The following is a 23,756-nucleotide window of genomic DNA, read 5'->3' as shown; positions in this document are numbered from 1 at the left end:
TCTGGGTTTGTATTTCCAAAAACAAGAATGTTGTATAAAATGCATCTGTGAGCTTGGATGAGCTTCCAAGACTGTGTTGCATCTTGTTTTTACTAATTTCAGAACATCTATTAACTAATAATACCTATATATTAATGTAGCATTTTGCTTTTTAAAAGAGCTTTTGGTATTAGATACATATATGACATTTAATTTGTCATAGTAACTCATTAAAGTAGATTTTATTGCCCCCATATTTTACAATCAACAAAAATATAGCCCCAGAGAGGTTAAATGTCCTGTTAGGCCACATGGCTATTAAATACTAGAAGGAGAACTCTTATGCATTCGTGTCTACAAACTTAAACCTAATGCTATTTCTACTATTACAGCTGTCTCCTCTGTTGGGGCAGGCTGGGTCTTAATTTTTATTCAGTTCTATAGTGTAAGAATTTTGTTTCTTAGAGTTACTCATGACAAGATTTCTTAACAACAAAAGAAGTTGGGTCCCCAGGGGTATTTATTAAAATATGACCTTTTAATATAGTGAAGTTATTTAAATTATTTAGGAAAAATAAGTTGTAGTGTCATGGTATTGAGATAGGTTTCCTGTATCATTATTCTCTGCTCTTTGGCAGCCTAATGAAAAAAAGCCAGCAGCTATATCTTGTTTTAAATGTTGGTTAATCATCTTTCTCTAATATGTGGATAAGACCTTACTATTAATAATTCTGTATTACCAAACATTTTGCTTGTCTTTTAATTTCTACCTGATTTATATCGTCAGAAAAAAGTTTTACCACTCTTTATTTTTTTAGATTTTCAGGTCCTAACTCAAAGACTCCTCCTCAAGAAGAATTGACTACTCGGGTATCATCTCCTGTGTTTGGAGCTAGCTCTAATGTGAAAAGTAGTTTTGGTTTGAATACAAGTGTGTCCCCTTCTCTTTTAGAGACTGGGAAAAAAACCCATCTGAAAACAGTGCCTTTCAGCCTCACTTCTACTTCTAATTCTAGAACAGAGAATACTAGATCAAAATCAGAAGATAGTGCCCTTTTCACACAACATAATCTTGGGTCCGAAGTGAACAAGATCATTAGCCAGTCATCTTCTAATAAGCAGATGCTTATAAATAAAAATATAAGTGAATCTGTAAGTGAACAGGATAGTACTGATCTCATTAAAGATGTTTTTAGTGATAAACATGTGGTAACCTTGAAATCACTGGGATGCAGAACATCCAAAAGGAAGAAAATTGAGGAAGAAGGTGAAGATGAAGTAAGCTGCCCGCAAGCCTCTTTTGATAAAGAAAATGCTTTTCCTTTTCCACTGGATAGTCATTCTTCCATGAATGGAGACTATGTGATGGATAAACCTCTGGATTTGTCTGATCGATTTTCAGCTATTCAGCATCAAGAGAAAAGCCAAGGAAGTGAGACCTATAAAATCAAATTTCGGCAAGTGACTCTCTATGAGGCTTTGAAGCCCATTCCGAAGGGCTGTCCCTCAAGCCAAAAGGCCTTGAGTGGGAGCTCTGTGCTAACCAAAGATTCTCCAGAGGAGCCCCATTTACAGGAGTGCATCCTTCAGCCCTTGAGTAAATCCTCTCCAGATAATAAAACACCATTACAAATAAAAGAACAAAATCCTATCTTTAAAATCCCTCTATGTCTACATGAAAGTTTGGAGACAGAGAATCTTCTTGATGACGTGAAGGTTTGTGTTAAATGTTCAAGGATTTTGGTTTAAATGGTTGTTTGTGATTTCTTCTAGATACTAATAATTCTTTCTGTTTTAGGATGCTGGTTCTCAGGAGCCAGTAAGAATAAAAACCAAGTCAGTCCATGGAGCATGTGAACTTGCATCAGTTCTTCAGTTAAATCCATGTAGAATCGCTAAAACAAAGTCTCTACAAAACAACCAAGGTATGTACACTATAAACAGTACTTCCACTCTTTATATTATCTTGATATATTATTTAAGATATTAAATCTATATTACTTTAATATATATTATAATATATAATATAATATCTTAAATATATTATTTACATTCTTTGTTGGATTGAATTGCTTTGGGAAGAAGTATTTTCTTACTGCATATTTCAGTGTTTCTGGAATAATTCTCATTGGGTTCATTTTACCTATGATTTTCCTCCTTGTGTTTTTTGAAAAAGATTGAGTTCTTTAATACCCACTTTTATAGATGATTTTGTGGATTTATGTATTTTATGTAGTTATTTCTTATTTTCATCACAAAAGCTTTAAAAATTTTATACAGAATTTTAAAATATAGAATTTTCATTATCCATACTGTGTTCTTTACTCCATTGATATCTTGTCTTTTTTCTTTGTATTTACCTGTATATTTATAAACATTTATATACATTTATATGGGTTTTTTAACTTGCTTTGAAAACATTATTTGCTCTAACATGTATATTCATCTTTTCATAATTTTATTGTGTTTAAAAGGAGTCTTGGTTTTTTTAGCCACCAAATATTTCTGTACTTCATATGCAGTATTTTTTCTTTTATTCTTCATTGGAAATTTATTCCTTCATCTGGATTATTTTTTTTTTTTTTCCGAAGCACATTTTTTAGTTGTTCTTCCAACAAGATTTTCAGTCTCTATAAAAACATTTTTTCCACTCTCATTCTTTTTTTTTTAATGGTTCTAGGGCTTACAATGTGTAACTGCTTACCCTTTCATAATCTACTCAGAGTTAAAATTGTACCACTTTATGTTTTGTAACTACATACTTTATGTGGTTGTCATGTATGTCTACATATATTGAAAACCCCTCCAAACGATGTTACAATTTTAACTTTTAAAAAAAAAATTTATTGGCATAAAAATCACATATTATAGTGTACAACTCATTGATTTTGGTATGCTCATAGAGTTGTGCAGCCATCATTACATTAGAACATTTTCATCATCCCCAAAATGACATAACTCATTAGTAATTTTTCATTCCCTATCACTCCGTAATCCTAGGCAACCACTAATCTACTTTTATCTCTATAGATTTTCATTTTCTGGAGTTTTTATTTAAAGAAATTATACAATATATGATCTTTTGTGACTTTTTTTCCTATTGTACTTTTTTTTACTATTATAAATAACGCTGCTATGAACATTGCAGTACAGTTTTATGTGGATATATGTTTTCATTTGTGTGTGTGTGTGTGTTATATATAGTTGTAGACTTGCTGGGCCATATGTTAATTCTGTGTTTAACCTTTTGAGGAACTATGTAACTGTTTTCCAAAACAACTACATCATTTCACATTCCCACCAGCAGGATATAAAGGTTTCAATTTCTCCACATCCTCACCAACATTTGTTATTATCTGTCTTTTTGATTCAAGCCATCCTATTGGGTGTGAAGTGGTATCTCATTGTGGTTTTGATTTGTCTTTCCTTGATGGCTAATGAAATTGAATATCTTTTTATGTGCTTATTGGCCATTCATGTATCTTCTTTAAAGATCCTTTGCTTATTTTTAATTGGGGGTATTTGTCTTCTTCATCTAAAGCCTTGATTTTCTAAACGAGATATTGAGTTGTGAGAGTTCTTTATGTATGCTAGATACAAGTGCTTTACCAGACATGATTTACAAAACATTTCTCACAATCCGTGGAACCCATATATTTTAAAGTGATGAGGATTTTTTAAATCTATTTTTAATTGTGTATTTTTTTCCTCTTTATCTAAGATGTATCCTTTGAAAATATCCAGTGGAGTGTAGATCCAGCAGCAGACCTCTCTCAGTATAAAATGGATAGTACTATAGTAGATACAAAGGTAAGTTAGAAAGTAAAACCAAAGCCCATGTGGTTATTCTAGTAAGCTCTTAGTCACTCTCCTGACTCACTCTGTGACCTTGAGATAATCACAAACCTCTTAAAATCTATATTTATTCAGAAAAGTAAAAAGTAAAAATGCTTATTCCTCCAATTTTATAGTATCTTTGAAAAAGTATTAATACTTTCTGACTTTAAAGGCCTTTGCTAAAAATATTAGAGCTTTTAAATAATGCAAAATGTGAGTTTTATATTTTAAATAATTATTTATCAAAATAATTCATCATATGCCTCGATTAGCTTTTAAAATAATGTACTATCAAGAAAAAATTTTATTTTCCCAGTTGGCTAGATTTTAAAATACTAAGTTTTTTCTAAAAACCTAAAATTCATAGTGGAAATAACTTTTGGGGCTTGTATATATGTTCTGTATAGTTTGAGGAGTTCTCTTTCACTTGGTAGTATGTTAATAATAGTATGTAACAGTTGTTAAAATAATATATATCTATCAAGAAGTCAGATTTGATTTATGAAATTGTTCTTTATGTACATTGATGTTCATTACTGAGACACACTGGCAAATCCATGAAAGAGATCCTCAAGGGAGTTCAGTGGCATATAACTCTCCCGTCTTTGGCAGCAGTCCTTTTCCTAGGCTTGAGAGAAGGTGCTTTTATATTGAAGCTAAAATGCTTTATAGACGATAAACCTGAATCTGCTATATTCCTAAACGGTAAAGTAAATATAACTTAATGCTACTAAAGTGTACACTTAAAATATGGTTAAAATGGTAAAATTTATGTTATGTATATTTTAGCAAAAGTTGTTTAAAAAGTAAATATGAGGTCATAAAGGGATAATTGTTAAAATTTTGAATTTTTAAATATTCAGGATGACAGTCAGTCAAGATTAGCAGGAGGAGAGACAGTGGACATGGACTGTACATTGGTTAGTGAAACTGTGCTTTTAAAAATGAAGAAGCAAGAGCAGGAGGGAGAAAAAAGTCCAAGTAAGATTTGATTTTTTTTTTATTTTAATAAAAGTGTGGAGGGAAGTTTATAGTCATACCATTACACTGATAAACATAAATGACCTCTTCACCATGAACCAGGTGGGGTTTTTTTCCCCCTGTCTGATAGCATTAGATTTCTCTTATTTAAGCTCAGTTTCAATATTTCAGGGAAAAAATCTTTAGCCAAAGTAATTTTTATTTTAGAAAGAATTCAGATTGTTTCCAGGGGTCAGCAAACCACAGCCAGCTACTAGGTTTATACATAAAGTTTTATGGGATCACAGCCTTACTTGTTCATTTATGTATTGCCTATGGCTGCTTATATGATGCAGCAGCAAGTTGATAGAACAGAGTTGAGTAGTTGCTACAGAGACCTTATTGACCCCAAGGCCTAAAAATATTTACTGTCTGACCATTAAAAAAAAAAAAAAATTTACTGATTCCTGTTTTAGATAATTTTTTAAATAAAAGATATGAAAGGGAATCTTGAAAGTCCTGTTTTAGAAATATGATTCTCCAAAGCAATTTGATAAGGCAAAAAGAGAAGATCTTACTATTATTATAGATTTGCAAATTAGCAGTAAACTAAGAATGATAGTGTATATGCTGTTACTTTGCCATTTTCTGCTTCCACAGAAAAGGGAATTGGGCCATATAAGGGGTCTACAGCCCTTTGTGGTGAAAAATTCTTCATCTAAAGCCTTGATTTTCTAAACGAGGTAGGAACCATGGAAGGATTTTTGTTGGTACCACCTTAGCAACATTCCTAACTAAAGAAGCATATGACGTGAGATCAGCTAGACTGGGACTAGTTATCATTTATCACCCTTACATGTTGAAGGTTTAGGACCGGTCCCATGGGATTACAGTGCTAAAAGTAGAGGCATTTTCCAGCCATTATCTGTTAGAAACTGAGGCCATTCAGACTAATTGCATTCCCTTCTTCTGCTGAACATTCTGTAATCTGCCTGCTCAGGGACAAATAATAAAACAGGTAGTCTTGTCCTCACTTCTTTTGAAATACCTTATGTCTCACTGCCCTAAATGCAGCAAGTGAGAAAAATTTTAATACTTGGCCTTAATTCTTTGTTCTTTAGTAATGAATAACTAGCTATCCATATGAACAAGTAGCTGGCTGCCTAGGTTGTGAGAAGACGGTGCCCATTAAAAGAAAAATCTTAACAGTGATTTATTGTCTTTTTATAATGAATGCCAATTTTTGTCTTAAGATGATACTTTCTTTTAAGATTATTTTTTACAATACCCCTCTTAATAAATGTTTTCCTCCTTTTTCTAGTAAAGAGGAAAACTGAAGTATGACTACTTTGGCTTCAAATTTATCTAGTTGATTCAAAGAACATGGCAGTTTCCCAAATATATTGGAAGCAAGTCTCATGTAGAAGTGAGATTAGAACTCGAATTAATGAGTGAAGATAATTATGGCTAAATAAGGTGTTGTGAGTACTAGAGATGCATAATAAATTACTCCAGTAACTTAGAGGATTAAAACAACAATAATCATTTTCTTCTGTAGTTTCTGTGGCTCAGGAATTCAGGAAGGGCTTGACTATGCAGTTCTGTCTCAAGATCTCTCATGCAGTTGTAGGCAGATAGTGGCTGGAGCTGCAAGAGCAGAGCGCTAGACAGATGGGGGTGACTTGGCATTTCTCCCCTTATTCAGTCTCAGTTCTCCATATGTTCTTTCCATGTGGACTAGTTTGAGCTTTCTCATCACACAGAGACTAGTTTCCCAGGGTGAGCATCCGAAAAGAGCAAGATAGAAATGCATGGCATTTTATGATCTGGCCTCAGAAATTGCATTGTGTCACAAAGACTTGCCTGGGTTTAAAACAAGAGAACATTGCCCTCACTGCTCAGCAGGAGGAATGCCAAGATCACATTGTAAGAGCAGCACATGAGAATAGATATTGTTGAGGCCATATTTGGAAAAAGATAATTTGTTTTACTCATAAGGTAAACCTTTTTAATACTTAAATTGGTTAAAAAGGAAATATACCAATAAAAACCCCCACTTGCTGCTAATATTTTAACTCAAAAATATTTTTTACATCTCCACTTTGTATTAGACTTACTAGATGCTGTGATAGATCAATAAGGATATAGTCTCTGTTCTCAAGTATTTCACAATCACAAGTCAGACCAACAAAAAAAATCATCAGCAACTTACTGTGATCTACTAACAGCATTTAAAGAATGCTTTGGGAATGCCTGGCACACTGCCTGGCACACAGAAGTTCTATTTTATCTAGAAATTTGACCGTCAAAGTGAAAAATCAATAAATGTTTAATCATTTAATAAATATCGAGCTGCAATTCTATACCAGAAAGTGTTCCAGGAACTAGAGATAATATGTAAACAGAATAAAAGTACCTGCTTCTTGGAATTTACATTCTAATAGGGAAGAAACAAGCAAATCTGTGGTGTGCTGGATGATGGTAAGCGCTAGAGAAGGATAAAACGGGGTTCTCCCCTTATTCAGTCTCAGAGCACCATGGATTGGGGGATGGGGAGGTAGTAATTATTTTGTAATCTCAGCAGGTTTCTGTTCTATAATATTTGTTAGTCAACTGAATCTGCTTCTTTTTTTTAGTAAATTCTGGTGTGTGTTTTTTTTAATACGATTATATATAATAGGAAATGTAGTTAATACTCTAAAGATGAGTTTAGCACTTTGCATCTCAAATATGGAATTGAAGTCATTATATCTATCAACACTAAACTACCAAGCGTAAATGGTAATGCAAAAAAATACTTTTTTTGTTAACACATTAGAAAAATAAGCATGTAAACCAAATTCTGTATTTTAATGTCAGCTATTTATACACATTTTATTTAAACTTAGTACTTTTTATCATTCATTATGATGTATTTTTTATTCACAGTTTCTTGGGTACAACTCCTTTTGATTTAGTATGAATTATACATGAGCTGATAGGGAGGAAAAGATTTTTAGTGTTTGTAGTGAAAATAACAAAAACTAGCATTCTCTTCACATGAGTAAAGGACATTTCAAGCCTCAACATAAAGCTTTTGTAAAGGTACAGTTTTGTGGCACTTACTACAAGTTTCGCATTGGTCTACATAGAAAGCAAAAAGTTTGCATGTTGCCCTGAGCCAATGTTTCTTTACATAGATGGAGAAAGAAAAATGAATGATAGTTTGGAGGATTTGTTTGATCGTACAACACATGAAGAATATGAATCCTGTTTGGCAGATAGCTACCCCCAAGTAGCAGATGAAAAGGAGAAATTGTCAACTACCACAAAGAAAGCAAACAGTAAGGCTATTTTCTTTCTAATTATGGCTTCTCGGTTACACTAAGTTCAGTAAATAAAGTCATAAAGCGAATTAACATAGACTTGATGAGGTATGTTAACAATTTCATGTTTCTTGTAAACTTTTCAATTTTTTTCAGGTAATTTTAGACTAATAGAAGAGTTATGTAAATAATTCAGAGGGTTCCCCTGTACCTTCCACTCTGCTTCCCCTTACGTTAACATCTTATATAATCATAAAATATTCATCAGAACTTAGAAATTAATTTTGATACAATACTATAAATTTCTTTATAACATACACATAAAGTTTATAAAAGACTTGAGAAACCATTTTGTCTAATAATAATCATTATAATAGAGTGAAAAGAAATTTTTGCAGAAAATTTAGACCCATTTTCTGTTTGAATGCTTTACCTTCCCAGACAAAATAATTATTGTAACTATATATATCAGACTTCTTAAGATCCATTTTATGTAAATCAGTAGTTTATAAAGCAGGGTAACATCTAAAAGAGTACTCTAAGTGAAACTCTAAAGTAGATGATCTGAATTGAAAATCTGTTAAAATTCTTGCTAAATATCTCATTTTCTTACTGTCCATTTATCTCATTTTCTTACTGTGTGTAAAATGGGCAGAATTTTTAATCTTATGCAAAGGTTATTTTTTACTGGTTTAAATGAACACACCTGCTATGGTACAGTCTATCTTGATTATGTTTTCCTTGTGCTTCCATCAGGTTTTTAAAATGACAGGTCTCATCTCAGTGAATGAGACCCTAACCAAAGATATAGGACAGCATACTTTGCTTGCTTAGTCTATGGCAAAAACTTGATCAAGCAAATTTGATTAATAAAAATCTACAACTGTTCAATTCACTTTTTCCCCCAAGAAGATTCTTTTTTAAATCGATTTTAATTCACCAGGACATGTTAATATTACTAGACAATCAAATGGAGGTATTTCATAGGCAATTTGATGTGTCGATTTTGGACAAGAAATCCACAATAAAAAATGATTCGGGGGACAAGAGGGCAACAGCAAGGAGATGGTACTTAAAGTTGTGACACTGAATGAGATCACCAAAAGTATGGAATATAAATAGAAAAGAGAAGCATTTCAGGTTCTGACCTCTGGGGTATGCAACATTAAAAGGTGAGAGAAACCAAGAACCAGCAAAAGAAATTGAAGAGGAGCTGCAGCTTTTGAAGTAGGTGGGAAATCAGAGTCTATGCTGTTCTGGAAGCCAAGTAAAGAAGATATTTCTGTATATGTATTACTCCCAGCCTCATCCTCTTTTTTCTGAACCCCAGATTTGAATCCTACTACCTACTTGATATCTTACAAGCCCCTTGAACTTAATATATTCAAAATAGAAATCTTTATTTTTCTATCCAAATTTGATCTTCCCTGCCTTTCATTAAACCTCAGTAACTATCCTCTCAGTTACTAAAGATAAAATTGTGAGAGTCATATTTGACTTTTTCTTTCACTTTACCGTCATTCCCAATGTAGTACTCTGGCAGTCCTATCTCCAAAATGCATTCAATGACACTTCACTTCTCTCCATCTCTGTAGCCATTGCTCTAGTCAAACCACTCCTATCTCTACCTATTCCGTCATGCCTCCTAACAGGTCTTTTTATGTCAGTTATTTTTCCTTTCTAGTTTGGTCAAAAGTGATTTATTTTAAATGTGAATTGAATTATGTTCTTGCTTAAAAACGCTTCAGCGTAAAGAAGATATTTGAATGGCCAGTAATTGTATAAAAAGATGCCCAGCATTATTGGACATCGGGGATAGAGATACCACTTCATGCCTGCTCAAATATTTAAAAAGACTGAAAATATCTAGCATTAGCAAGGGTGGAAGAGCAGCTGGAATGCTCATACATTGCTGGTGGTAGTATAAAATTGCATTTTGGATAACAGTTTAGCAGGTTTTTTTAACAGCTTTACTGAGATAGGTCAGTTTTTTATAAAGTTAAGCATACACCTATCCTGTGTCCCAGCAATTCTTCTCCTAGGTATACACCTAAGAAAAGTGAAAACATGTTCACAGAAAGATATGTTCAAGAATGCTTATAGCAGTGCTATTTATAATAGCTCAAAACTAGAAAGAACTCAAATGTCCATCAACAAGTTAAAATATAAATTGTGGTATATAATGAATACTGCTTCTCGACCCAAAGGAGGGAACTACTAGACTCAGTAACATGGATGAATCTCCAGAACTTAACTAGAGCTAGAAAAATGCAAAAGATGAAAAGGAATACATATTACATAATACCATTAACATGAAGTTCTAAAACATGCATGACTAAGCTATGGTGATAAAAATCAAATCAGTGATGGTAGGGGACGGGAGAGACATGAGATAACATTCTTGTGAATGAGAAACAGTGGAATAAAAGGAAACTTTCAGAGGTGATGGAAATATACTCTGTCTTGATTCAGGTAGCAGTTATAATGGAATATACATTTGTCAAAATTCATAGTACACTTAAAATCAGTGTATTTTGTATGTAAATTATGCCATAATGAAGTAGTTTTTTAAAAAGTCTTCAGTGGCTTCCTTTTGCATTTACAATAAAATTCAAACTCCTTTTGGCCTCCAGGGCCCATCCTGATCTGGTACCTACTCACTTGTCCAACCACATCTCCCCCAACACCTCCCTTTTTCACTAAATCTCAGCCACCCTGGCCTTCTGTTAGTTTTTATAACATACCAAACTTTTTCTTATCTCAGGACCTTTACCTAGAAACATTCCCCACTCCTACCTCTTCTTATGGCTGATTTCTTGTTATTCATAAGTTATCACCTTACATGTTCTTCTTCAGATAAGCCTTAACTGTCTACTTGTTTAATGTTTACCTGTCAGCTTGCTTAATGTCTGTATCTCTCACTGCGTGTAAACTCCAGGAAGACAGGAGACCAGATCTCTCTTGTTCTACGTTTTATGTCCAGAACTTAGTATAATGATTAGTAAATGTTGATTATTTGAATAGGTGGTAACAACAGTTGGCTCTTTGAGTCTAGACAACTGGGGATTCAGGTCCATGAGCTCTAGTTGTTATTTCATTACCAGTTTTCTAATAAAATTATTTAATCTCTTTATTTCCTCGTTATTACCTACCTTAAAGACATATTATAAAAAAATCAACAGAACTAATAAGTAAAACATAATTAAAGCTGTCTTATTATTTGGTGCCAAATGATAATGAGCATCTGAGTAGTTCTTTTAAAGTCTAAAATACTTTTATAAAAGTCTATATAGACTTTCATATATAGTTTTTTAATCTAAAATACTTTTATACATATGATTTTTCTCCTGTTAGTAACTTTGAGGTGAGATAATCAGCACTCTCCTCGTTATACAGATGAAAAAAAGTGTGAAATTAGTTATAGAAAATGTAAACAAGTTGCCCAGGGACCTTGAGTATGAAACTCAATAAAAATGGAACTTTTGGTACATGTCCTTCCCCGCCCCCAAAAAAAGCTAATTATTTCTCAGTAAGTTTTGCATTCAGTTTGTGATATGCTTGTTTTGTTTACAGCCCATGGTGATAAGCAAGATAAAGTGAAACAGAAAGCATTTGTGGAGCCATATTTTAAAGATGATAAAAGGTAAGTTGATGTTGATTAGTACCAGCAATGTGATTGGAAATATAACAGAGCTATCCTTGTCAGAGTATCTCTGAACTGTTAAAACTGTTACTGTGGTTAAAATAGAATGCATATCACTTACTTTATGACCATAGTAAAAGTAGAAGTCAAGCTTCATAAAAATGATAAATTTTACAAATAAGGAAATTTTTACCACTACCCTTTTTTTGACAATAGCAACAGCTGTTTTCTCTGCTTGAGATAACAGATATTTTATTCTTATTTTACCTTATTGTGAACTTTATTTGAACTTTGGAAAAATTTTTAATTGTATACTGTAACTTTTATATAGTATAAAACTTTAGATAACAAGACTTAGGTTGTGCTTCAAAATTATTTTGTGAGGATTTTTAAACCTTTAAAAAAACAAATCTTTAAGCATCTTGATTTTAAAACATAATGCCACATTCTCCCTTTTGTAAAATGATTGCAAATTCTGTTTATTCCAGAGTCAACTTCTGTTTATTCCAGAAGTAAATTGAAGTAATTAATTCCAAAATTTTTTATGCTTTTTTTTTTTTTAGGTTGTGATGTTAGCAAATTGAGTCACTCAGTAAGCTAAGTTAAACTTTTATTTCTGTTGGAAATTTTAGAGATCTGACAGGCCAAGATATTTTTTTGATGCCTGTAATACTCTCATAGATAAGAGATGTCATTGTTTTGCTAAATGACACTTTAGTTGCCAGTTTTCAAAGAAATAGTGTCTTAGCATCATCTCAAATGTGACTGAGTAGTTTTTTGTTTAAGTATCATTATGAATTCATGGATTTAAATATATTTAATGTGTTTCGGTCTTTTACCATTGTCATCCCTATTGATACCCAAATTGTCCCATCTTTGTCCAATGGAAGCCTCTTTGAAAGGATACTACCTTAGTCTTTCACAACTTTCTTGTTTCCTCTGTGATAAGATGTTCTAGGTTCTCATGCACACTTCCTGCCATAGGCCTGGAATCTGCCGTTTCTCCAGGAGCCATAGTTTCTTTTAGTGATAAATGATATTTAGGCCACAGTCTTGCTGCTAGGGTTGCTCATTGCAGTGGTTAGTCATTGTTTCTAGACCTTTTAGGTGGACAGAGTTAAAAATAAAGTTTTTGTTTCATTTTGGTCTTTTTTCCAGGTAAACTACACTTATTTATACTTATAGCTTCAATTCAAGTTCAAGACTAAAGGATTTTTATGTAATCTCCTGTGTCACATCTGTATCTCACCTACTGAAAATTCCACTTCTCAATACCACCACCATCATTCTCCATTTAACTTTGTTACACAATACACAAAACAATCTTGGAATAATACAGACTATTACCAATAATATGATTTATGAAAATGATTTAAGCCTTTTTTGTGTGTATTTTTGTCCTTAAGAGATATCAGAAATATACAGCCATATCACTGTGTTTTAAAGTCACTCAGGATAATTATTTTCTGTGTAATTATGCTACCAATTCAGTATCCAGGTTTGTTTTATTTTTATTTTGATTTTTTTAGGAATTTTTTTCTTTTTACCTTTAATTCTTTTTAAAAATTAGGTAAATTATGTACATGGTACCAGAGGCTACAAAACAAGGTAGATTCAGATAAGTCTAACTTCTTATCTGTTAGCTTACTATCCCCAAAGGTAATCATTTGTTAAAAGTTTTTGATTTTCCATCCATTTTAAAAAGTTAATTTTTTTAAATTAATTTTTTTATGGTGACATTATTTAACAAAATCCAATAAGTTTCAGCTGAACATTTTAACAGTAAGGCACATACATATTTACATCGTGTGTTAGAACCAAATTTTTATTTACGTACATCTATATCAATATAGATATAGGTAGTCACATTCTCTTCCCTTAAATATGGAATGCAATATATGCTTTTCTCAGCTTTTTTCATTATACTGTATGTCCTGGAAATCACTCATAATAGTATATAGTGCTTTCCCCATTTTTTTTTTTTTTTTTTTTTAGTTTCATAGTGCTTCATTGTTTGACTGTACCATAGTTTATTCCCTAGCGATGGGCATTTGGGTTGTTTACAGGTATGCTATCATGCATAGTGCTGCAGTGAATAGCCTTGTGCATTCTCTTTTCAAATTTTTGCTTGCGTATGTTTGGAATAGATTTCTAGAAGATTGCAGAGTAAAGACTATAATTTCAATGTTTCATATTAGAGGTTCACTAACCTTTTAAAAAATATACGAATAGTTTTATTTATTCTCAAAATATTAGCTAGCTGGAGATGTAGGAGGTGGATAAAGGTGTAGGGATGGTAAAAGTCTCAGTTAACATGGTTCCTCTCCTCACTGAGAACAGTAGCAAACCCTGGGAAGACTGGTTATGTTGTCTCGGGGAGAAGCTTAGTGACCTTTCAGGTGATGCTTTGAGGTCTACCACAGCTGGCAGTCTACCAGTTGATTCCCTGCTGCATTATAGTACACAGAGAAATGGTATTCAGAGGAAAGGATATGGCCAAATTGCATTCTGCATAAGCTTAAGATTCCATAACTATTTGAAAGAAAATAGTTATGGCAATATTGTTTTATGTCTTGATCTCCCTTTTTTTAATTTATAGATTACTCTGAAGTTGAGAGTTCTTGGATTTAAGGCTCAAAAGAGCCTGTAACCTCATATACTTTAAAATAGAGCAATCAAAGCTTTCTTCTGAAGGAAAGTGCTTGCCAGCTAGAGAGGCATATGGTCATAATACCTCAAAGGAGTATATAGGTTACCAGCAAGTCATTTTAAAAATCAGTTTTTATGAGTCAGACTGTTTAAACTCACTGGGGATGTTTCTATTATTAAAAATAGGTATGTGCCTGTGCCATCATATAACTCTTTACCTATCCTATAAGTTTGGATTTTTCTATATTTTTTTTTTAAGCAGGATACCAGTTTATTAATTTTAAAAAAAATGCTCTGTGCTTCCTGATGGTTTTTTTCCTTCTCAAAGTATCCTATACCCCTTTTATCCACACCTCAGTGGCTTTGACCCTTCCTATGTTTCTAGTGGTTTACAGTAGGATCTGATCCATTTAAGGACAAGTGTAAATGATAATTTCACTTAATATTTTGAAGACTTTAGGGTGGATGGAAGCACCATAACAGATTTTTTAGAGAAAATAGTAAATGACATACAAACAAATGAGTCTTTTCTTTGGCAGGAGTAGGTTAGCCCTGAAACATGGGTTCTTTGTACTAGAAAATCGAGTTAACAGAGGCAGTATTCTCTTTCTTGGATACATTATAGAATATCAATTCATGAATTTATACAGTATTACAATACTGTATAATATAGTATGCCTGTTTATTAGGCTATCGTATTTTACCTCCTAACTTAATTGTTATTTTCAGCCAGTCAAAGGTGAAAATAGGAGGTTGTATTTAGCTTTTTCAGAGAAAAATATTCATAAAAATACCTCACATATAGTAGGCACTTAATAAATATTTATTGAAGAATAAATGAAGAAGTATTTATTTTTCTAACATACTGAATAAGCATTTCAAATAAAATAAATGAATGTTTTGGGATTATTTCTCTCCCGGACTCTCACCTTTGTTAATTTAAAACCTAAAACTAAAGATCTTTGTAGTAACAAATGGATTAATTTTAAATTTAATTTATTTTTTCCCCAGAGAGACTGGCTTACCAAACTTTCCTCATATTGAGGTGATTCGGAAAAAAGAAGACAGAAGAAAATTGCCCGGACACACATGTAAGGAATGTGAAATTGTAAGTACTACATAAATACTCTTCAGTTGGTTTTTTTTAAAATATGGCTTTATAGATGATAAATGCATGATTTAAAAAAGCATAGATACAAACCATGTTTGTATCTAGGAACCTAGTTTGAGCCAGGAATAACAGAATGAATAAAGAGTATACTGGCCTGAAACTGAGAGAGGTAAATAGATGAAAATGAAAGCCCTCAATTTCTCTTTAGATTTTTATTAGGTGAATCTGAAGCCTGAGTGCAAGTTCTTATTACCACCTTAAGATATTTCTGCCATTTTTTTCTATATTTCTTTGTATTTTAATTTTTTTCTCCTTGAGTTATGTTACAGAAAGGGCTGTTATATACTGTTTGGGGGAAATTTTGATATTTCAATAGGAAACTTTACTATAACATTTATTACACCAACAGTTTCAGGAAATGAGATATTATTCACAATTGTTTTTCTAAATAATTGATACAACCATAAGCTTTTATGTTTTTCCCCAGACACCTTCCTTTCTAAACAAAATGTAATGAATAAACTCTGTTTCATCCTTAGAACACAATTATATTTTCCTTTTCTACATTAGTCGTCTTGATAATACAATTATGATATATAGATAGTACTAATCATCCTAATACTAAATAGTTCCAGGGAGGTTCTGTGTTCTTGAAACATGCTGTTTTTATTTCTTCCTGGTTATCTATTAGCTATCAGATGCCTGTTTCCAGCAGTTTACTTCTCTTTTTAAATTTCTTTTTTAACTGTGAGCTAGAAAATTTGGTAACCAAGCACATTAAAGTTATAGATGACTAGATTATAGTACAGGTAAGCATTTGGTGAGAAATATGCTCCCATACACTAATAGTGGGAGTGTAAATTGGCATCACTGTTTTGGAAAGCGGTTTGGCAATACAAGCAAAACCTGCTCTATTATGAGTTTTCGTAACACAAATTGAATATATCATGATTTCTTAACTAAGGAACATGGTCTACACTAAGTAAACCTCCAGCTTTTAGTTATAACCATAACTCTTTACAATCTGGAACTAATATTACCAGTTAGAAAAAAGCTCCTTTTGCTAGAAACACTGTTAATTTGCTTTGCTTCTCTTAGAAATCATTTCCTTTGCTATTATCCAATTTCCAAAAAACATTGTTTCATAGATTTTATTCTGTCTGTTTAGTTGTTTAAGGTAGGAGGGTAAATCTGTTCTCTGTTACTCCCTCGTGACCAGGAGTAAAAGTGCCAGTCCCATGTGTTTAAATATAATCTATATGCTTGTAGTTACTAAATTTATCCCTTTGCCTAGTCCACACGGAATATGTAATAACATGTATATGTGTAATAATCATCTCAAATTTCACATGTCCAAAAGCAGACATACAATTAGTACCTATGATTCCCAAACCTCACCTTTCAGTTTCCTGCATGTTCCTTCCTCTAGTTGTTTAAAACAAAAATCTTATAGTTATCCTCTACTCTTTTTTGTTTCAATATCAATAACTGATCCATCAGCAAATCCCATTGATTGTACCTTCAAAAGATATCCCATTTCCAGCCACTTCTTATCTCCACCATTAACCCCCTGGACCAAAGCATCATTTCATCTTGTCTAGACTGTTGAAATAGCTTCTAAGTGACCTTCTCATGTTTTTATTAATAAACAATTTTTAAAATTGTTTTTTAATTAGTTTCAGGTATACAGTACATTGGTTAGGCATCATATAGTTAGTAAATGATCCCCCCAATTGCTCCCTCCCTCCCATGACCCTCCACTTAGCCAATATATTAATGCTAATTGCATTCCCTATGCCAAACTCCTTATCCCCGTGACCATCCATCAACTACTAATTTGTACTTCTTTAACCCTTCACCCCATTCTCTCAGCTCCCCAACCCCGCTCCCCTCTATCCAACACCAAATTCTTTACTATATTTGTGAGTCTTTTTTTGATTAGTTCTTTTTATTCCTTAAATTCTGCATGTAAGTGAAATCATGTAGTGTTTATCTTTCTCTGTCTGACTTAAATACCTTCTAGGTCCATCAAGGCAATATCTTTCTCCATCCCCTTCCTTTTCATATGTAGGAGTCTTGTTTTCTTATTCTTTCAGCCACTCTATCTTTTGGTTGGAGCACTTAATTCTTTTCCATTTAAGGTACTTATCAATAGGAATGTAGTTGTTACCATTCTTTTTTTTATTAAAGAAGTCCCTCCAACATTTCTTGTAATACTGGCTTAGTGGTGATAAATTCCTTTAGCTTATTTTTGTCTAGGAAGCTCTTTATCTGTCTTTGAACTCTAAATGATAGCTTTGCTGGATAAAGTATTCTTGGTTGTAGATCCTGGGTCTTCATCCTGTTGAATATTTTTTGCCAAACCTTTCTGTCCTGCATAGTTTCTTTTGAGAAATCAGCTGCCAGTCTTAACATTATTCCCTTATAAGTAATTATTTCTTTTTCTTGCTGCTTTTAATATTCTTTCTTTGCATTTAACCTTTGGCATTTTAATTATGATGTGTCTTGGTGTGAGCCTCTTTGGATCCCTCCCTCCTTGATTTTGGGAATTCTCTGAGCTTCCTGGGGTTGTATGTCCATTTCCTTCACCGGGTTAGGGAAGTTTTCCATCATTATTTCTTCAAACAACTGTTCATCATCTTGATTTTCTTCTGTTACGCCGATCAGACGAATACTTGGAGCCTTAATAGTGTCCCATATCCTTCTTAAATTATTTTTATAGTCTTGGCATTTTTTTTCTTGCCATTCTGATTGAGTGTCCTGATTGGCTTTCCTGTCCTCTAGATAGGGCATTTGATCCTCTTCTTTATTCATTTTGTTTATTCCTTTGTTTATTCCATTTAATATACTTCTCATCTCAGATAATGTGTTCTCCATTTCAGACTGGTTCCCTTTTATAATTTCAATTTACATTTTTATCTCTTTGTTGGAGTTCTCTACACTTCCCAAATTCATTGAGCATCTTAATAACTAGTGTTTTGAACTCTGCATCTGTTCGATTACTTCCCTCCATTATATCTGGATCTCTGCTCTGTTCTGTTATATGGTTTCTGCTTCTTGTCTTCCCATTTTGGCTGCCTTTCTGTGTCTGTTTCTGTGTACTAAGCAAAGCTCCTAAGTCTCCCGGTCTTATTAGTGTGGATTTGTGAAGTAGGTGTCCAATGGCACAGACCTGAGGAGTTCACCTGCAGGCCAAGCTTCTACCCACCTGTTAAGAGTCAGCAAGCAATCTACAGATGCTGTGATTATAGTTTCCTCAAAAGGCCACACCAGAAACTGATGCCAGCTGCCTCCACCAGTGTGAGTCTCAGCAAGGAGCACCTGACTCACTGAGGATATACCTGAATGCGGCTTGGGTGGGGCCCGAGCTGGGGTAGGCGGGATTTCAAGGAATCCTCTGGACGGTGCAACCTCTGTTATCCAGTTTGATGATGTCACAGCTATGGCGGAGCTGTGTCCAGGCGTACTGGTAGCGGGGAAGGCTCAACAGGGAACAATGGATACCACCAGCACTTTGTATCAAGTCAGTCTCGCTTCGGCCCTCACTCCGACAGTGTCTCCCTGTAAGTCCTGGTGCCCCCTACGCACAACTGAATGGACACTGGTGCTCAGAGTGAGCAGGTCTGTCACTGCAAAAATCCACTCATGGACGCAGCCCCTTCAAGAGGCGTCTGCCGCTGCCACAACCTCTGTCTCACTCAGCTGCTTGGGACTGGGTCGTCCCGCATCCTCGCCCCGTCCTACCTTCTGCTGCAGGGTGATTTCCTGGACTTCTCCTTAGTTGTATGGCTTGTTCATCTAGATCCCAAGTGACTTTTTCTTGCTGTTTCTCCTTGTTTCCATCACAACTTTGATTTGGTCGCCAGAGGGATGAACAGTTTTTATCATCTATGCCATTTTTTTCTTCCTCCCTCAATAAACAATTTTTTAGATCAATTATAGGTTCACAGCAAAATTGAGCAGAAAATACAGAGAGTTCCCATATACTCCCATCCCCATTCTCCTGTTCTTTTTATTCTTATCTCTTCACTGTATGGTTTCAACACAGCAATGAATGGACATTTTTTCCTAATGATCTTTTTAGAATTAAAATTAAATCGGTCACTCCTCTACCTAAAACCCTTAAATGTCTTCCCATCTCGCTAGGAAATAGAATTTAAAGTCCTTATCAAGGACAGCAAACTCTGGCACCCCAATTTTTCTCTTCATTTTCTACCGCTTTCTTACTTGCTGTGTTACAGCCACACTAGCCCAGGTTGTTTGTGAATATGTTATAATTTGGTGGCAGTGATTTTCTAATATTAAGTGATAACCATGATTTTCTGAGAGCATCTTATCTCACTTTTCAGGCTAAGGTAGCAAAGGCTTATATTCATGCTAATGAGAATGTTGAAAAAGATACCCCCCAAAAAAGTTATTTCAGAGATACTCTAAAGCCTTTAATTAAATTATATAAAAGAAAAATGTGTGAAAGCCCTTTACTTCAAACTTAAATTCTGATCCTCAGTCTGCCACTTTCAATAGGTGATACCTTTGGTAAATTCACTTTGATTTTCAGTTTCTCAACTGTAAAATGGAATTAACTGGATTATGTGATTCTATATCTGTGTTCTATTAAACGTTACACTACTGCTTTGTTTTCTTTAGATCTAGAACTTGGAGACCTATACAGTTTTTACATAAAAATTTTATCCTTGTTTGCATGAAGTTCATGATTGCATTTGCAAAAAATAATATGCCTTTGATCCTGATTGATAAGTACAGTTTAAGGGAGAAGTCATGAACCCTACAACATTCAAAGCTAAAATTTATTTTTAAAACCTGTAGCAATAGAAAATTACTTCAAAATACATTATGTCCAAATAACAATTGAAAAAAGTGCTATTCAAAGTTCATTTTTGTTACTGGTCTGACAAAGATGAAGAGTTTGTACCAGTATGTAAATCAGCTGTGTCACTAAGTAAATTCAGCTGGCACTTTTTTACATTGTAAGACTTTATTGACAGTATATTGATTTACATTGTAATACAATCTCTTTTTCTCATTTGTGAAGCAAACATTTCACAGAGGAGCAGTAATTATTATTGGAAAATAATTAATACTGTTATAGGGAGTACTAAGTTTCCTTGGCAGGCCTAATACTTCAATAAATAGCTTTCTTAGCTTCAAGTTTATAATCAATAAGTATAACACTCCATTTATTATTCCTAAGTGAAAAACTTACCAGTTTTTATTTTTAGTATTATGCAGATATTCCAGCAGAAGAAAGAGAAAAGAAATTGGCTTCCTGTTCAAGACACCGATTCCGCTACATTCCACCCAACACACCAGAGAATTTCTGGGAAGTTGGTTTTCCTTCCACTCAGACTTGTATGGAAAGAGGTAAGAGTATAGATTATAATATTTTGGAATTAATTTTTTTTTTGATACTGTATATACCCAAGTCTCACTTTTCCCCCATGTTTCTCTTTACCTTCTGCTGCAAGCTGGGTGCTAGTTTTATGACATAAAAACAAATTTCTAAAAATAAAAGGCTTACCTTCAACTCTTCAGTTGGAATCAGAGGTTTTTTATAATCACTTTAGTGTGATCATGTGTACATTATCCTGGTTTATCAATCAGATTTCAGAAAGTAATTTCATGATATTATCAAAACGACTTTTAATAACAAATAACCTTACAAAAGTTGCCAGCAAAGTTATATTGTTTAAAAAAACACATCTTTTTAAAGTGACTACTCTGAATTATAGATTTTAAAACCTCACTTATCCAGAATGCTTGGTATTTACAAACCATATAAGTAAAAATGACCTTTGTTTGGAAGATTGTTGACATACAAACTAGCTCCTTCAAATATGGCACTTATATTTAATATAATTTAAGAATGTATACAACTTTAAAGCTCCAGATGTTTAGTAGTAAGGTAGTTTTTCCAAAAGATGCAAAGTCTTTGACAGCCATTACTGTATTTCCACCTTCTCATTCATAAGCTAGATTAAATCCTGTTTGACATCATGTCTCTGCCTGGTCATCAAATAGATTTAGACAATCTGGATAAAGCCTGTGAGAGTTATCTGAGATAATGTATATAGCATACTTTACAGATGTTTGCTGCTATTATTGCTAGTATGAATGAGGAAACTGATGCTAAAGAGTGAAATCATTCATTAGCATCACTCAGCTAATTATCAGAAGAATCATGTAAATTCAGAAAGCATTAAATAAAACAAATGTTTACTGGATATATGCTGAAAGAAATGTATGTTGCAAAGATAGTCTTCTAAATTTGTAATTTGTTTTTAAGGTTACATTAAGGAAGATCTTGATCCTTGTCCTCGTCCAAAAAGACGGCAGCCTTACAATGCAATCTTTTCTCCAAAAGGCAAGGAGCAGAAGACATAGATGTCGAAGCAAAAACAGGATAGAGAACAACCTTTTTCTTTTTTTTTTTTCTTCTAGTTATTTATAGCTAAAGTTGGTATTAAACATGGTTTTTTTAATCTTCTATAAACTGATTTATAAATCATTTTTCTATTGAAAATGTTTTTTAAATGGCATTTACCCACCACACAAACAACTATTTAAAATGTGGATAGGTTTAAGTCATATTTTCTTGCTTTTGCACCTTTAAAACAATGAAGTGCTTTCATTTTGCACTCTAACTTAAGATTTGTTTATTTACTTTTTTTATATCACGTAATTACAATTTTGAAAATATGATAGTTATAATCTGTGATTTATTGTCTTTCAAATCTTTTTACTCCATCTTCCTTTGGTATTTACTTTCAGCAGTGACTTCATGTTAATCATTACGGTATACACTGTTTGGTTCTGAATGTGATTCTGAATTTTTTTACAATCCTATTATAGCTTCTAGTGAGCATTTTTCTTCCCTTCCCCAAATTGTTTATCCTGTGTTTGATTTTTGTTCTCTGCTGACAGTCAACTAATCTCCCCAAAATAATAGCAACCATTCATTCATTGGCCACTTAATTCTATGCCAGGAACTGTTTTGCTCTTCACATAGATTTTTCTCTTTTAACCCCAGATAATCTTATGAATTTATGTATCAGCTTAACATTAAGCTGCCAAAAGTGGATTCAAAAAAAAAAAAAAAAACAGATTAAACAACAAATGACTGATTTTATTTTTCTCACATTAAAAAGTCTGGAGGTCGGCAGTCCAAGACTGATAATGCAGCTCTGTGATGCCCTCATACACCTAGATTTCTTCTAGCTTTATGCTATTTCATACTCTTTATGTGCCCTTCATTCTTTTAACTATAAAATAGTTAGACCACCTCTAACATCATTCATATTCATGTTCCAGGCAGGAAGAAGGGAAAATAAAAAAAGCCTATATCATTTGTTTTTGTCTCTCTTTAAAAAGTTTTCCAGAAGGCCTCACCCAATAACTTCCTCTGTTTCTCAGTGGCCAGAATTGTCACTTGGCTACTTCTAACAACCAAGAGATGAAATTAGAGCCCAGGATTGCCTAATTTCAGAATCAGAGCTTGTATCTAGCTTAGTGTTTCTAAAGGCCAAGAGATTGATAGACACCTGGATTTGAACAGGGCACCATAGAATTTTGCTTTTTAAAAGGCAGGCTAAGCAGAGACAGCAAGAAATTGTCTACCTGATAGTAGCTTGACGGTGATCCAACCCTTTATAACTAGCATTTTTCATTTTATCCTTAGTCACCTTGCACAAGTTTGGGTAAACTGAGTTCTCTCTTCTTTTGTATCTGCTATTAACTAGCTCTACCTTTAAATGAAGTTATGAAAATAGACACTTTTTAAAAACACTTGAGTGAAAAGAATGTATTTAAATGCAAAATTGCAGTGTATGATGCATGATGTACTCTCAAACTTTAAGAAGATAATGAATATGAAAGAGCTTTATTCATTTGTAAAGAGGTATATATGTTAGACAATATTTTCATACAAATATATGTCAATCACTGTTTATATATAATTATATATAGTTTCAGGTGCCTATGAGCTTTTTAAAGTTATGACCTCTGATTTAAAGTATTAAGAACCTTATGTCAGCACTTAATATTTGAGTAACATCTTCCTGCCTTTAAACAATCAGGTATTCGATTAAACCATTTGAAACCTAAGATTATCAAAGGCAGCAGCTTGAATGAATTTCAATCACTGGTACCTAAATATATGCAGAAGACATAATAGACTACTGAGAGCAAAATGAAGCAGAAGAATATTTCCTAACACCTTTCATGTAGCAAAAATTTTTCCTGAAGTACAGCTGGA

General features: G+C 33.3%; 1 protein-coding gene across 4 annotated transcripts in view; it reads left to right on the top strand.

Moving 5' to 3' along the window:
- Positions 1–22,850, top strand: part of RBBP8 (RB binding protein 8, endonuclease) — a 79,951-nt gene extending 57,101 nt beyond the window's left edge. For 3 of the 4 annotated variants that reach the window (XM_011360446.2, XM_011360447.2, XM_023530816.1), the window contains 9 exons: positions 798–1,695; positions 1,778–1,904; positions 3,701–3,789; positions 4,680–4,797; positions 7,956–8,099; positions 11,655–11,724; positions 15,385–15,481; positions 20,725–20,866; positions 21,789–22,850. In XM_011360446.2, the coding sequence (XP_011358748.1) occupies positions 798–1,695; positions 1,778–1,904; positions 3,701–3,789; positions 4,680–4,797; positions 7,956–8,099; positions 11,655–11,724; positions 15,385–15,481; positions 20,725–20,866; positions 21,789–21,886 (1,783 nt within the window). In that variant the 3' untranslated portion in view covers positions 21,887–22,850. The remainder of the gene's footprint in view (positions 1–797; positions 1,696–1,777; positions 1,905–3,700; positions 3,790–4,679; positions 4,798–7,955; positions 8,100–11,654; positions 11,725–15,384; positions 15,482–20,724; positions 20,867–21,788) is intronic. The other variant, XM_023530817.1, reaches the window with a different exon arrangement.
- Positions 22,851–23,756: the final 906 nt, after the last annotated feature.

Source organism: Pteropus vampyrus, unplaced genomic scaffold, assembly GCF_000151845.1.
Source record: "Pteropus vampyrus isolate Shadow unplaced genomic scaffold, Pvam_2.0 Scaffold55, whole genome shotgun sequence".
Classification (NCBI taxonomy): Eukaryota; Metazoa; Chordata; class Mammalia; order Chiroptera; family Pteropodidae; genus Pteropus; species Pteropus vampyrus.
Note: the sequence above shows the minus strand (reverse complement) of the source record. Positions and strands in the feature narration are given on the sequence as shown.